At 37.1% G+C, this 16,480-nt stretch overlaps 1 protein-coding gene across 2 annotated transcripts in view; it reads right to left on the bottom strand.

Moving 5' to 3' along the window:
- The window catches only part of Gabrb2 (gamma-aminobutyric acid type A receptor beta2 subunit), a 217,816-nt gene that overhangs the window by 141,646 nt on the left and 59,690 nt on the right, over nt 1-16,480 (bottom strand). For both annotated transcript variants that reach the window (XM_021212616.2, XM_029546040.1), the window contains one exon: nt 11,562-11,782. In XM_021212616.2, the coding sequence (XP_021068275.1) occupies nt 11,562-11,782 (221 nt within the window). The remainder of the gene's footprint in view (nt 1-11,561; nt 11,783-16,480) is intronic.

Raw genomic sequence — 16,480 nt, 5'->3', positions numbered from 1 at the left:
GTGTTTGCCAGGCACTGGCATAGCCTCACAAGAGGCTGCAATATCAGTGTCCCTTCAGCAGAATCTTGCTGGCATGAGCATTAATATCTAGGTTTGGTGGAAACAGCAACAATTTTAAGAATAAAACCCTTCAACAACTATTTTCCTGTGTTGAGGCCTAGGACTGTATGATCAGTTCTCTGTCTCTGGCCAAGAAGACTGATATTCTTAATAAAATCTCTTTTGTTCAGCCTGACAAAATGCAATTACTCAGTATCTATGTGAAAATTAATTAAACCAATTAGGGAATCTAAGTTAAAATTGATATATTAATGTTTAATAGACCACATTTCTATGTTTGATAACTATCTTGTGTTATATTGGAGAGAGAAGATGGAATTAATAAATCCCCACTTGCCTATACTCATTACAGGCTAACATCATTTTTTTTTTTTTTTTTTTTTTGCCATTTTCCCAATGACAGAGCCTACAAAGCATGGGAGAATGTAGAATTATTGTTTCTGGTGCCTGCTAGAACTTTCTTTAAGAGTGAACCTTAATTAGGAGGGACAAGTTTCTGCTGATGTAATAGTTCCTATTGCAAGTGTCTAGATAAGCGTTGTCAGTCTGACTCCTATGTCTATATACACACAAGTAGAGAGTGGGTGGGTATAGGAGCTATCTTTAGATGGGCTAGCTACTACTCAAAGGCCATTCTTTATATAAAATTGTCACTAAAACAAAACAGGCTTCAGTAAATATTCTGAGTGCTTTTTTTTTACAAAGTGAGTCTGCAGAAACCAACAACACAGCTACATGACTGAATTGTATTTCAAGCAGCCTTTCAAGTTTCTCATTAAAGTACTAAACAGATTTCAGAGAGCATCCTATATTTTATATAAACAACCTCATATTTCACCTTTCAATCAAACCCACAAACCATATCTTATCTTGTGTAAGGAATACATCTTAAACACCTCCTATAGTGGATATAAAATGAGTTTCAGAAGTATGTTATTCACATAAACCAGCTTATTATTGTGAATTGTTAAGAAGCAGATCTCCATGTCAGATGTTTAACAGTAATCTATTTTTACAGAAAACTATATATGTACTATTCTAAAATGAAAATGGGTGAAAATACAGGGAAAGTGGTCATTTAATTTTCTTAAATATATTTGCTAAATATTCAAAAAGAAAAATAAAATTTCATAATTTAAAAATGTTTTCTTTCTTTCATTGTAACAGAGTTTTTAATGTGATAGCAATCTTATAGGTAATAAATGAATTGGGTTTAATTTCAATGCTGATGGTAGGATTTCAGGAAAACATTAGGGTGTTACAAAGAGATCCTGCCTGTTGATAACATGGGTTGACACCTTTCTAAATCAGAATGCGATGCATTTGCTTCTGCTTTATAATTAATTCATCAGAAGAGTTTATTTTGCAAAGACAACTGGTGTCCTTGGTAGAGCTCAGATATCTTGAACATTGCTGCAAGCAAATGATATATTTCTTAGAAGTATAGATGGCATACATAAGCAAAATTATAGGACAACAGGCATTGGGGAGCTAGAACAAGCATTTAGCAAACATTTCAATAGATGATTGAGTTGGTCATCAATTTTCAATTTTCAGACTAGAATGCTGACTGGATTCCAATTAATTATTCATTAGCTTTGAAATGTACTAAATATGCCATTTTGAGAAAATTATACTTATGTAACATTCTTTTTATTTTATTATTTTATTTTTCTTGGTTATTTTATTTATTTACATTTCAAGTGCTATTCCCCTTTCTGTTTTCCTTTTTGCAATGCCCCCCTCCCCTTCCCCTCCTCCCTGCTTGTATGAGTGTGCTTCCCACCCACCCACCCTCTCCTGCCTCATTGCCCTAGCATTCCCTTACACTGGAGTATTGAGCTTCCACAGAACAAAAGGCCTCCCCTCCCATTGATACCACATAAGGCATTCCTCTGCTACATATGCAGCTGGAGCCATGGGTCCATCCAGGTGTACCCTTTAGTAGGTGGGTTATTCCCTAGGAGCTCTGGGGGTGGGGGTGGGGGTATCTGGTTGTTTGATTTTGCTGTTCTTCCTATTGGGTTGCAAACCCCTTCAGCTCCTTCAGACCTTCCCCTAACTCCTCCATTGGTATCCCATCATACTACTGATGTCATCATTGCAATGATTTTAATACCTGAAAGATTCACTGAATACTACTTTATGGCAGTTTACTCAAATATCATGAGTTTTAGTCTCTCTTTTTCTGCCAAGAGGGGTAGGGTATTGTGGTTTGTGCATGCTCTTGTTTTATGCTACAGACAATCAGCTCAAAGTCTTTGATTTGAAAAGTTCACTGGTCATTGTCTTGATCTGTAAAACTGTCTGGCTCTCAGATTTCTTCCTGAGTTTGAATGATTTCCTTTCAGTTTTCATTATTCACACTGAGACTCTATCATTACTGATGTTTTTGCACGGACTCTGTCTATACCCAAGGACTACACACAACATCACCACCACCACCATCATCTTTATCATCATTATCATCCTAGAACATCCTATAACTCCTATAAACACTGGGATTAGGATCTCAAGGTGAACTTCCATAGAAGACACTTATTGGCTATTGCTCAGGGCTTTATTTCAACATGTAAAAGAAAGGTCTTTATCTACCAATCTACTAAAAGCAATTTTCATTTAGGTTTGCTTCTCTCACATTCTCTCTAGGTTCTTTCCAAGCTTTCCCAAGTATTATTTTCACCACCAAAGCAGTACACAAAAGATGGGATGGAAGAATAAAGAGTAATATTTCTTCATTAAGAAAACTAGCTATTTAAATTTCTATAGGTTACTTCATTTCTTCTTCATATAATATGGACAAAATAGCAGGACTTAAGTAGTATTAAATAAATACATACATACATAGTCTGTCATACTACATGATAAAGTTTTTTGTGAGCCCTAGATACTTACAATAATATTGTAATTATTGTCCTCACATTAATTCTAAATAAAGTTCTTACCAGACTATGAGCAATGGAAAATAACAGGATTGGCAGTCGATGATGAGGAGGAGGGGCTAAGCATTTATAGTCACTACTTACAGTGGTCATTTTAACTAAATTTATTTTACTATTTCCAAAAAGATCCCTGAAGATAAGAATAGAATATCAGGCATGTGCTATTTTTCAACAGAAGCTGTTCTATTTTTCCTAAAATTTGCAAGGACTATGTAAAAACATATTTTAAAATCTTTCTATTAATTTCATCGGCTGACTAATATTGCAATTGAGAGAACAATCAAAATTAATGAGCCCGCTTTGCACAGAAGTGCTAGTTTTATGAATGTCACAGGTGTCCAAAAAAATTATTTATTGTGTCAAGAGCCTTTGCTGAAAGTGGAGAAGGAAGAAGAATGATTTTCTACTCTCAGGAGCACAGGTTGCCCTGTCTGTCAGCATCCAGCTCAGAGATGTTATACGAACACAACCATTTGCCTCTAGGTCAGTGGTTCTCAACCTCACTAATGCTGCAACCATTTAATAGAGTTTCTCATGTTGTAGTGACTCCCAACCATAAAATTATTTTGTTGCTATTTCATAACTGTAAGCTTGTTATTGTCAAGAATTGTAATGTAAATACCTGATATGCAGGATGTTTTATATATGACACCTAGGAATGGGTTGTTTGACACACAAGTGCTGTGACCCACAAGTCGAGATCCTCTGCTCTAGGTGTAAAAGGGACAAGTGCCACTGAGAAGAACAGGCCTGGAGCAAGGGAGATGTTGAGATATGTCTACTGAAAATCTTAAGACTGGCAGGAGTAAGGATCGCTTCCTCCCTGTTCTGGCCACACTTCGGCCAAACCTGTGGTCATCCAGCACATCCATCACAGTAAGGAGTTCCAAGAACTGCTGCATCTGCCATTATATTCGCCTCCCTAACAGCACTGGCCACAGGTACATAAAGGGATTTCTGAACCATCAGCTTCCGAGGTACACATCTCCACCCCGTCTGTGGCCCTAACAGGTAAGTCGTTCTTCCCTCCACATTGCCTGTCACGCATGCTTCCATTGTTCTACTAGCATCGAGCCTAAGCACATCAGAGAGCTAGAGTCTCCTACCTCTGGAGCATACTTTCTTTTTTTTTTTTTTTTTTTTAACTTTCAACATATCTTAGATGATTTATTAGGAATCATTGAAATGGAATAAAAATATCTAATTTTTTCTTTAATTTTTTCCTTTTGTAAATTTTTATTAGATATTTTCTTCATTTACGTTGCAAATGCAATCCAGAAAGTCCCCTTACCCTCCCCCCACCCTGCTCCCCTACCTACCCACTCCCACTTCTTGGCCCTGGTGTTCCCCTGTACTGGGGCATATAAAGTTTGCAAGACCAAGGGGCCTCTCTTCCCAATGATGGCCGATTAAGCCATCTTCTGCTACATATGCAGCTAGAGACACAAGCTCTGGGGGAACTGGTTAGTTCATATTGTTGTTCCACCTATAGGGTTACAGACCCCTTCAGCTCCTTGGGTACTTTCTCTAGCTTGTCCATTGGGGGCCCTGTGTTCCATCCAATAAATGACTATGAGCATCCACTTCTGTATTTGCCAGGCACTGGCATAGCCTCACAAGAAAGAGCTATATCAGGGTCCTGTCAGCAAAGTCTTTCTGGCATATGCAATAGTGTCTGGGTTTGGTGGTTGTATATGGGATGGATCCCCGGGTGGAGCAGTCTCTGGATGGTCTTTCCTTCTGTCTTGTTATGGACCAGGCCTATTCGGCCCCCCTCAAGATCAGGTTCCCCCTCCCCCCTACTCCCCTTCACCACATCTACTTTCTTCCCCAGGTCCCTCTCTCCCTCCCCACTTATGACTGCTTTTTTATGAAGGCGTCCTCACTTGGGCACTTCAGCTTGCTGACCTTTTTTTAACGATCTGTGGACTGTATCGAGTATTCTGTACTCTTGGTGGTTGGGGGTTTAATATCCACTTATTAGTGAGTACGTACCGTACATATCCTTTTGGGTCTGAGTTACTTCACTCAGGATGATATTTTCTAGTTCCATCCATTTGCCTACAAAACTCAGGATGTCCTCATTCTTAACAGCTGAGTAGTATTCTAGTGTGTAAAAGAACCACATTTTCTGTATCCATTCTTCTGTCCTGGGACATCTAGGTTGTTTCCAGCTTCTGGCTATCACAAATAAGGCCGCTATGAACATAGTGGAACACATGCCCCTTATATTCCCAAGAGTAGTATAGCTGAGTCTTCAGGAAGATCTACTTCCAATTTTCTGAGGAACCTACAAATCGATTTCCAGAGTGGTTGTACCAGTTTGCAATCCCACCAGCAGTGGAGGAGTGTTCCTCTCCATGTGTTGTCACCTGAGGTTTTGATCTTAAGCATTCTGAGTGGTGTAAGGTGGAATCTCAGGGTCGTTTTGATTTGCATTTCTCTGATTATTTAGGACTTTGAACATTTCTTTAGGTGTTTCTAAGCCATTCCAGATTCCTCAGTTGTGAATGGCCATCTTACCAAAGGCAATCTATAGATTCAATGCAATCCACATCAAAATCCCAACACAATTCTTTAAAGACATGCAAAGATCAATTCTCAAATTCATTTGGAAATGGAAAAAAACCCACAATAGTGAAAACAATTCTTAACAATTGGGAGGAATCACCATTCCTAACCTCAAGCTTTACTACAGAGCATTAGTGATAAAAAAATACTGCTTAGTGTTGCTACAAAGATAGACATGTTGATCAATGGAATAGAATTGAAGACCTAGAAATAAAATCACACACTTAATGGTCACTAGATCTTTGACAAAGACACTAAAAATATACAATGGAAAAAAGAAAGCATCTTCAATAAATGGTACTGGTCTAACTGACTGTCTGTATGTAGAAGAATGAAAATACACCATATTTGTCACTTTGTGCAATGCTCAAGTCCAAGTGGATCATGGGCCTTAATATAAAACCAGATACACTGAATCTAATAGAAGAGAAAGTCGGAAAGAGCCTTGAACTTGTTGGCACAGGGGGAAATTTCCTACATAGAACTTCAATGGCTCATGCTCTAAGACCAACAATTGATAAATGGGACCTCATGAAACTGGAAAGCTTCTGTAAGGCAAAGAACATATTTGATAAAACAAATCAGCAACCTACAAATTGGGGGGGGGGACTTCATTAACCCCACATCTAATTAGAGGGCTAATATCCAAAATATATAAAGAATTCAAGAAGTTAATCACCAAAAACCAAACAACCCAATCAAAAAATGAGTTATAGAACTAAACTGGGGCATACTTTCACACTCAAGGAAAGTTAGACAAGGGAGAGACTAATAAAGCCATTGGAGGAGTCACTACTCCTGCTCTATTCCCTGACCTTCTATGCCCTGAACACCACAAGAAGTCACATATGATCCATCTATATCTGTCACACATGCACAACATTCTTCAAACACTATAGCTTGTTAATTTACAGGTCACAGGATCCCTAGCATCTATCATTCTCCCACAATGCTTTATGAAACTAGACTCTGAAGGTTAGTGGACGTGTGAAACTTCTGTCCCAGAACAACTCCTTGCCACACTGCCACTCTGGTTTATGAAGTCAGAGATCATCATGATCCTATCCTCACCAAAGCCAAGATCATCTTTATCTACCCCATCCATGGTCAATAACAAGTTCCTCCAGAACTGAATCTTAAGCAATGCTGAGTGCAGACAAGACTTACATTTATGCAAAACAGGAGATGTTAAACATCATTCACTCGGTCAACTGCACTGTGACAAAAATCGCAACTCATTCCATCTTGACAAATTCCAACATACAATCACCAGTGGCAAGAAGAACCGAACTAAAATGTATCCTCAAAAAATTGACAATTACACAGAGATGGCTGCCAATGACAGTGACTTAGACAAAATTCTAGACAAAGAATTCAAAATAAAAATATGTCCAAAAATTCCAAGGATGACACAAATAAATCCATGAATGAATTGAAAGAAGAGGCAAATAATCTCTGTAGTCATTTCCAAGAAAACACAATCAGCTGCATAAATTAAGAAAAATCAATTCAGGACTGAAAATAGGATTCATTAAAGATCTTGAAATACTCAATAGAACTCAAATGGAAATTATATAAGAAATAGGAAAAAACATCAGTAGGTCAAATAAAAATCTCATTGGAAAACTTCAACAGTAAATGAATCTGAGAGCTGGCCAAACACCAGAGTGTGAGGACAATATAAAAGAATTCTATCAGTTAGTTGAAGTCAATGACTTTAAAAAAAAAAAGTGAATGGACTCAAAATATCTGTAGAACAATATGAAAATATATAATTTTGAGTTAGGGACACAAAATAGGGAGAACAATTCTATGTTAAACATGTAGACAGTATTTTTAATAAAATCACAGGAGTAAATTTCCCAATCTCTGAATGAGTTGCCCATTGAGGCCTAAGAGCCATAGTGAATATCAAGGATAGGACTAGAGAAGAGCACTCATGTAATCTTATACTACACAGAACAAGGAAAGGACGCTAGGAACTTCACGATAGAAGACTGAAGGCATATACAAAGGCAGCTCCATCATAATAATGTTTGGCTTCTCAATGGAAACACTAAAAACTAGAAGCACTTGCAGAAATAGATGTGCTTCAAGTTCTGAGACTTGCAGCCAAGTTTTCTACACCCAGGAAAATGATTTATCTTAATACCAATAAACAAAAGAGATTGATAAACCTTCAGATGCAGAAGCAAAAGAAAATAGTAAACCTGTATATACATGAATGTATGATTATTATGTATATATGATGTGTGCATTTATATATGTTGAGGTGGCTTATTGTTCCATGGCATAGATAGAAGGTCATAATAAAACTCTAGGCATAAGTCTGCACCTTCTACCTTGTGTAAGGCAGGGTTTCCTTTCACTGCTTCATACGCCAGACTATTTGGCCTAAGGATTTGAGACATTCTCTTGCCTCTATATACTATCTAACTATACAAGCACTGGATGACAAACAGACAAGATGATACTTGATTTTGAGTTCCCCATTCTTACATGGCAAACATGATACATTTTAAACCACCCATCAGTTATATTTTTTCTTCCTACACAGTCAGCACACATTCTTCTAATTTATTTGTTACCACTTTTTGATAGCATCCAGTATGGTGTCCCAGGTTTCTACCAAGTGTATTACAAAATATTTTTTTTACTAACTTGTCATGTTCCATGAATTACTCTAATGATTATAACCAATCCAATGAGACTCTTCTGCAACTCTTTGCTGCTTCATTCATAAAGTATTTCAGAAACTCATCAATTGCAGCTTCAATGAATGTTATTTCATCAACAGTAATAAAGTATTCCCGTGAATGGACAGTATGTTGATTCATTCAATCAAACACCAGGAAAGTGTTTATTCCTTGCCCATTTTACCCATGCTCTGACTAAGAAATGGAAATTTAGAAGTTGTATTAGAAGTAAAAATGTAGCTTGTACATAATCATTTAGACATGAAGGAAACCCAGATGCATCGAGTATTACTAATAGAACTTTAACTTTTCCTCTTCCGGATAATTTTTCATTTTGATCAAAGGCAATAATTAAAAACCATGCAAAGAAAGGGTTGCTACCCCGGCTTTCTGATATAATCTGTCTGTGCTTTTCAATGACTTGATAGGCTATTCACAGTGTGCATGTTATCTCCTTATGAGATCCACTGCTGATGAGATGCCAAATCTTTTAACTTCAGACTCCATTTTAGAGACCCTGACCTAAGTTTGTACTCAGGTAAACTAACAGGCTGGCACCTAGCCTTAGTTTCCAAGTTGCCCCCCTAACAAAACCTGAGCCTAGCTCTAGTCTTGAGGGTAACCCCCAACAAGACCAGCATTTCCAGGTTACACCCTCAACAGGACCAGGGTCTCCAGCTTACTCCCCCAACAAACCTGTACCCCCAGTTACAAGCCCACCTCCTGCCTAACAACCACCAATGCAAAGGGGAGCAGAAATTAAGTTTGTGATATGACTCCTAGCACCAGCCAATTGTGACAAAGGCCACAGTAGCTTTCCAATTAGATGCTTGCACACATATTCCCTGCTTGCTACTCACTATAAAGCCTTACCCCATAGACACTGGGGGCTCCCACACTGTCAAAACTTTTCTGCATGATAGTGGTGCGATGCGGGGCGGGGCTTGTTCGAGCTAGCTCAAATAGAATAAATAACCTATTGTGAGTTATATCAAATTGGCCCCTGTGTGTGTGTTTGGGGATCACTAAGATTTCCCTGGCACAACACCATGATGATGTACAGGACCAGAGTTCAACTGCCCTTCATATCCCTTTCGTACCTCCTTTGCACTTATGAATTTGAGATTGCTAGGGGGCATCCTATAGGAGAGCTAGGTTTCACTGCAAGTAAACAGTGGTAGTAGCACATTTTTCTCTTTAATCAGTTCTTTTCAATTTTTTTGAGAATCAGAGCTGCAGCCTTGTCACAGGTGTATCCTCTCTGGGATATGTCTTAGTCAAACCCATCCCTAAACCTTTATAAGTCCCTGTCACTTTCAGTGCATAGGGTGTTGGCACTCTTGGTACCCCTTGATGAAGTCATCATACAGGCTCAATGTTTCTTATACAACACACAGCACACAACACACTCTTGGCAGATAGGATATATTTTCTGTTCATGTTCCCATCCACAGCTGGAATGCATGACTTATTTTAACTAATACTTATCACTCATTGTGGCTACATCTTTACCAGTTTTAGGTTTGACAATAAACAGGTAAAAATTTATTTTTTCTGTTTCGCAATTTCATGAGCAAAGATTTAGTCTTTCTTTAGATGTTAACAACCTTATTGCTGGGATTTTTTTATAAAGACATATAAAAATGTACCTGTTCTGGGACAATAATATGAACTAACCAGTACCCCCTGAGCTCGTGTCTCTAGCTGCATATGTAGCAGAAGATGACCTAATCGGCCATCATTGGGAAGAGAGGCTCCTTGGTCTTGCAAACTTTATATGACCCAGCACAAGGGAAGGCCAGGGCCAAGAAGTAGGAGTGGGTGGGTAGGGGAGCAGGGGCGGGGGGGGGTATAGGGGACTTTTGGGATAGCATTTGAAATGTAAATAAAGAAAATAATAATAATAAAAAAGAATATCTAATACAAAAAAAGATTAAATAATCATATAGCCCCCCCCAAATGTACCTGTTCACTAAACATATCTCTACAGCTTCTTCCTGATCTATATAAATTGCCAGCCCTAGTGCCCCTGTATTCAGGGCTATTATTAAGCAAAAGAAAGATTCATTTAAACACAGCTACTGTAATTTCATGAGTTCTGCCCTGACAGTTAAGATGCCTACAAAGGCATAAAGTTAGCTGCAATGTGGATGTGTGAGGAAAAGCCTGAGTTGTTCCTCAGGTTGGACGGAATAGCTCAGCAAGTAACACTTTATCGTTCTAGTCATAACGGTGCATCACTTGAAACCCGTCTTTCATTTTTACTAATTTCCATCTGAAATGTTCAGGCCACAGGTGTTGTGGATAACACAAATCAAGAAATCTAAAATGGAGATAGGATGTGGAGATGGTGACTGTATCATGTGTAGAAAACACTTAGCTCGGCATTTAACACCTGAGAAGGATCAACTGATGGATATTACCATTGCCACCATCATCATTATTAGCCACACGTTTAAACAAAATATCAGACTGGAGACAATGGAAAAGCCTGACATTTAGAATTGTTTCCATCTCTCATGCAAAGAAAATGTTCACACTGTAATATTTTTAGAATACAAAATATTTCATGCAAAATAATAGATCAGAGGCCTTTGAAAAACACTGACATAGAGTGGTTTCCTTCTACCATGCAAGTAAAAATATTCACATTGAATTGAAATAATTTCAGAATAAAATATATTTTCATATTTTTCAAGCGCTCTATCCATTGGATTTAATTGAAGTTAAACTAGCTTTCTTTACAAAATATTCCCATCCAAATAGCCTGGTATTGCAGTGCTTTTCTGGAAACACACTTAAAAGTGTAAATTATCCATTAATAAACATGAGATGGGTATTTATTTGCAAGTCAGATTGCTCCTTGGAGGACTAGAGGGCACGCTATTCCTCTCTGTCACCAGAGGACTATGACCCAGTTCAGCAGCTCAGGATCATCTGCCATGTCCAGACAATCACTCAGCAGTCAGGGTTTTCTGTTTTCCAATTTTCGAGAAATCCTGTGCTTCAGCTGTTTTGATATTCTTTATCCCTTTTCCTTAAAGAAAGCGGCTTCAGCAGCTGATACTGGGAGATAATTCAGAAGAAGTAAGATGCAACAGCAGTTAAGTCTTAGCTGAAGCTAAGTCCTTTGTACACATGGTGTTCTAAGCTCTCAGATATTTCCCTGATAGTAGATTTAACTAATTTTTTAGTAGAACTGCAGAAGGAATAAAGAAAATAGCACGATATAGCCACTGACAAAATTTTCTTTTTTCAGGAAAAGTTAAATTTTAAGATCCATACTACATACCTGAGGCCATACAGGACAGTACCATCGGGATGCAATCGAATCATACGGTTTTTGACCGTCACTCCGTGTACAAATGACTTCTTATCATTCAGGAAGTAGGTGTCAGGCACCCAGAGTTGGTCTGCCACTCGGTTGTCCAAAGTCAAGTTTAAAGGAATTACATTGTAAGACAGCCTCTTGTCTCTCCAGGCTTGCTGAAAATACATGGTCAAGGTATAGTCCTGTGGGTATGAGGAGAAATAGAGATATTTTGTATCATCACAGACTCCTGGAATGCATTCATTGATTTAACTCATTCTTTAAAAACATTCAGTCTCTACAAAATTTGTTATATATTGCAGGAAGATAGATATCAAAGAATAATTAAATAAATTAATTTTTCTGTTGTTTTTTCAAAGAAGAATGCATGAGGTTATTTTAGGTAAGATATAAATACAAATTTAAAAGGATAGGCACTCGTTTTTCTCATTATTGAAATAATTAGCATATCAAATCTAAGATTTAATGCAGTGATTTATTCAACAGATGTTTAATTTGTTCCTGGTATGTGGTTGGCAGTGCTGAGAAGTGGATCATAAACCTGCTCTAAGGGAATTTATAAACAAAGCATAGATAAATGAAAAGAATGTCAAATAATGTTGTACTCCACAAAGAAAATACAGCAAATTTAAAAACATTTATCTGGGATGTTGTAGAGGAAAGCCACTCTAAGGAGCAGAGATGGTACAGACACCAGAAAGGCCAAACCATTGGTTCTTAAAGGAACATTCTAAGCACAGGAGAGCTTACAACAATCTTAATATTTGAGAATTTGTCATGTTTAGTGGACAGATGAACAGCATTCTTATATGACATCAGGAGCACATAGAAAGAATAAGAACAGAGCGACCCCATGAGATTTTGCATTTAGATGAGGACGGGTATTAATAACAACATGCCCTGTTATAAAATAACAACAAATGTTAGATACAGAGAAAGAGGAGCCCTGTGTACTTTGGGGAGAAATGTGAACTATTTCAGCTATCGTAGATATCAGTATAGAAGTTTTTCAAAAGTCTAAAAATGTAATTACCATATGGTTCAGCTGTCCAATTTGTAGTCAACCAAGAAAGTCTCAGAGTCCTACCACAGTGATACCCCTACTCTGATATCTATTTGTCATTATCTGCAATTGCTATGAAATTGAAGTAGCCTAGATGAAAATAAATGAAAAAAATGAGAAAATATTATGTACATAAAGAGTGGGAGTTTATAGCCAGGAAGGGGAAAAGACACAGTACTTGCAGGAAAAATGATAGAAGTGCAGATTATGATGTTAAGAGAAAGAAGTCAAACATTGAGAGACATGCTTCCTTTCATACATGGATTTTAGACTCAAACACACACACACACACACACACACACACTCATAAAACTGGAAATGGAACCAAGGAAAACTGAGTCATTATAGAGAGGAAGAAGACCAGCCAAAATGTCTAAGAGGATGGGAGATGGAAGTGAATCTTGAAAAACAAGCTGGTTATCAGGTACACAGCACTTCTTCTTGCCTGAGTTAATTAACTATAAACAGAGCTCTTAATATATGCCTAATATAATCAGAACTATTATGGAAATTAAATAAATAATGCAAATGTAATTTGTAAACCACATAAAGCAATATATTATGAATAAAGCATTAACATATATATTGTGACATGCTTGATCCATTAGAAGCCTATGGGCACAAAGGAATTGCTCTCTCCCCTTCATTTGAATGACGAACTGGAGGACCAAATACTCATTTGAAGAAAGATAATTACAAATCTATTTTAAAATTAATTCACAATGACCTACTTGAGGGCATAAAAAAATGAGAGCCATGTCTTAATCACTCCAGAAGCCTGAGAAGCTAGATCTGTACCAGGGCACAAATAGTGAATGACTGAGTGGGCTGTAAATCGTGCCTCTGGGATTTATTCCCAGATCTGGATAATTCTGTATATAAGAAATGCTATTCAATCTTCAAAATGCCTGAGTTTTTCCAAACTTGGTTGGGATTTATATATCCTAATTCAGTGTCTATCATGATATGCCATGTACACATGTGAGAAAAGTATAAGCATGTCATGTATACAAAAAGTTTGAATATGTCTCTGGTTTTGCACACCTTCTCACTATGAACTATTCAAATGACCAACCAAAGAGCACACGTGGTAGGACTCATGGCTTCAGCTGTATATGTAGCAGAGGATGGCCTAGTCAGACATCAATGGGAAGAGAGGCCCTTGGTCTTGTGAAGGCTGTATGTCCCAGTGTGGAATGCCAGGGCCAGAAAGCTGGAGTGGGTGGGTTGGTGAGCAGGGGGATGGGGGAGGGGATGGGGAGGGTGTTTTTTGGAGGGGAAACCAGGAAAGGGGATAACATTTGAAATGTAAATAAAGAAAATATCCCGTAAAAAAAACTATTACAAAAAAGACCCCCCAAAAAGTTACTTCAGCAAATAGCATCTATTTTTACCACCAGACTTCTATTTTAATAATACAGATATACTAATGTTCTAAAGGCATTTCAGATATTCATAAAGGGAAAAATCAGTTCAGTGGATCACTTGGAGCATTACTCTATTACAACTATTCTGCAAAATTCTAGTTCAGAAAAAGAGTTAGTGTGAAGATCATCATGAGAATTCATTCACTGGCTTAACAAAAATAGACTGGAGAGTCAGAAACTACAGTACAACACAATCATACCCCGTATCATTTTCATAAGCCTGTGTCACATATAACTTAAAGGCAGGAAATTAAAATAAATGGGGAATTAATATTGAGAAGAAGAAAATATTGATCCTATTAAAAGTCAAACTACTCACTTGCCTTGACAATAAGCTTTCTGTTAAACGCAATTGGAAAGAGCTGGCTTTTATTAGTCAGTCAATACGTATTTGAGCACATGTCTAAGTAAATGGTAATTTTGTGGTTGTATGCTACATGCTAACTTCTGCTATTTATCTTCAAGGCACTTCCTATTAAGATGTACTACCAAATAGCACCTGGACATTTTGTGATCTAACATATCAGCCTCAATTTCAGCTATCTTAAAACTATACGCCATGACACCATCAGGGAAGGAGGGATTTATACACACGAGGACAGAATCTCCCAAAATCTACCCATCTGGTACCTCAGATAAATCATTTCAACTTTCGTGTTGATCTTGTATCACTTAGATTTTAACAATGAGGCGCCGTCCCAAAGTTGCTGTATTTGAACAGGAAATTCTCAGTTTAACTACAATCCAGACCACCTCCATAAAAAATAGATTTAGAATGTCAAAACTAAAACCAATTATTTTCAATCTTGTGCAAACTGATGTTTGTACCACTAACTGCAAGTAAGAAAAATTCTAGAAATAATAAGAAAAGAGCTATCTATTATGATCATGTAAAGTTAAAAATAGTAAAGAAAAAAGAAAGACTTTGAAGTACAGTTGTAACGATGATGAGATTGTTAATATTATTTGTGTCTTCTTTTTTATTGAACTAACACACATGAATGTGTACATATGCCCACATGCACAGCTGGAAGGATATAGCCCAAAATGAGATATGTGCTGTATTCATGACTGCAGTGAATATTAAGCTGCCATCTCCCCAAAATTAATCCATAGATTAAATTCAGTATGAACATTAATTATTGTCTTCACATATGGGGCCTTTTAAAAACATGAGCAAGACATTAAAATTCATATGCAAAGCACAAGGATAAGAATAGTCAAAATAATTTGGAAAGGAAAGAACAACGTAGAAGGACACAGAATGGGCATAGTTATAAAAACATAGATCAGTTAAACGTAAAAGTCCAAAAATAATTACAAACACCTGTATTTTCACTTGATTTTCAACAAAGAAACCAAGGGAATCAATTGGAGAATGCATACTATTATACCAACCATCCAATTCAACTGGAATATCTATATAACTACTAATAGACTAGTCCTTCTGGAACCATAAATCTAAATAAACACATTGTTCTATGAGTTGCCTTGGTCATGATATTTTATCACAACAACAAAAACTAATACACAAAGTATGACATATATGTAAATATATAAATATGAATTAATTTTGTCAATTATATATATGGACATGTATATTTATACAATATATATAGTATACATATCTACATGTACACTATATCTATATACACACACTAAATAGTACATAAATACACACACACACACACACATATGAAATTATCAAAATAAAGTTAAGTCATTTGAATGCTATCGATCAGTTCAGAATTCCCCCAAGTTACCAGCTTTACTTCCCACACTTCTTTCATCTGGGAGAATTCCCTAGTCTCACTATTTTTGTGACGATGCATCTGATGACTTCTGGTTATTTGTTTTGTTGAGTGGCGTTCTGTCTGGATTATCTAGTATGTGTGACTAGTGAACGTGGTTTACACAGCTTTAGGCAGTATGTCTAAAACTAACAACCAGAAGCCTGATCGTTACACAAGATGATTCTCCGTAAGGATCATTTCCCCTCTACCCATGGACTGGGTCACTGCTCTGGCCACTTCCAGCCAGAGGTCTTCACTCTGGTGTGTGCTGAAGTTTCTTGCTGGCCGAACCTGTGGGCTTCACTCCTATGCTGTAGTCAGTTCTTATCACAAACCTTACTACCTTTCCATCTGTGGATTTCTTTTTATTTTTTTTTGAGTAATTTTTTTTAATTTTAAAGAAAAATATGTCTCTTCCCCAAATAATATTCTCATTTACTTATCTCGTTTTTAAATTTTTTGTTTAGATTAATATCATAAACTTTCATCTTTAAATTCATTTTTTTTGCACCTTCGTTTTCTTCTTTATTACACAGTATTAGACTGTGTTTTTTTTTCTTTATTTACATTTCAAATGCTATCCCGAAAGTTCCCTAT

This window comes from Mus pahari, chromosome 14, assembly GCF_900095145.1.
Source record: "Mus pahari chromosome 14, PAHARI_EIJ_v1.1, whole genome shotgun sequence".
NCBI lineage: Eukaryota > Metazoa > Chordata > Mammalia > Rodentia > Muridae > Mus > Mus pahari.
Note: the sequence above shows the minus strand (reverse complement) of the source record. Positions and strands in the feature narration are given on the sequence as shown.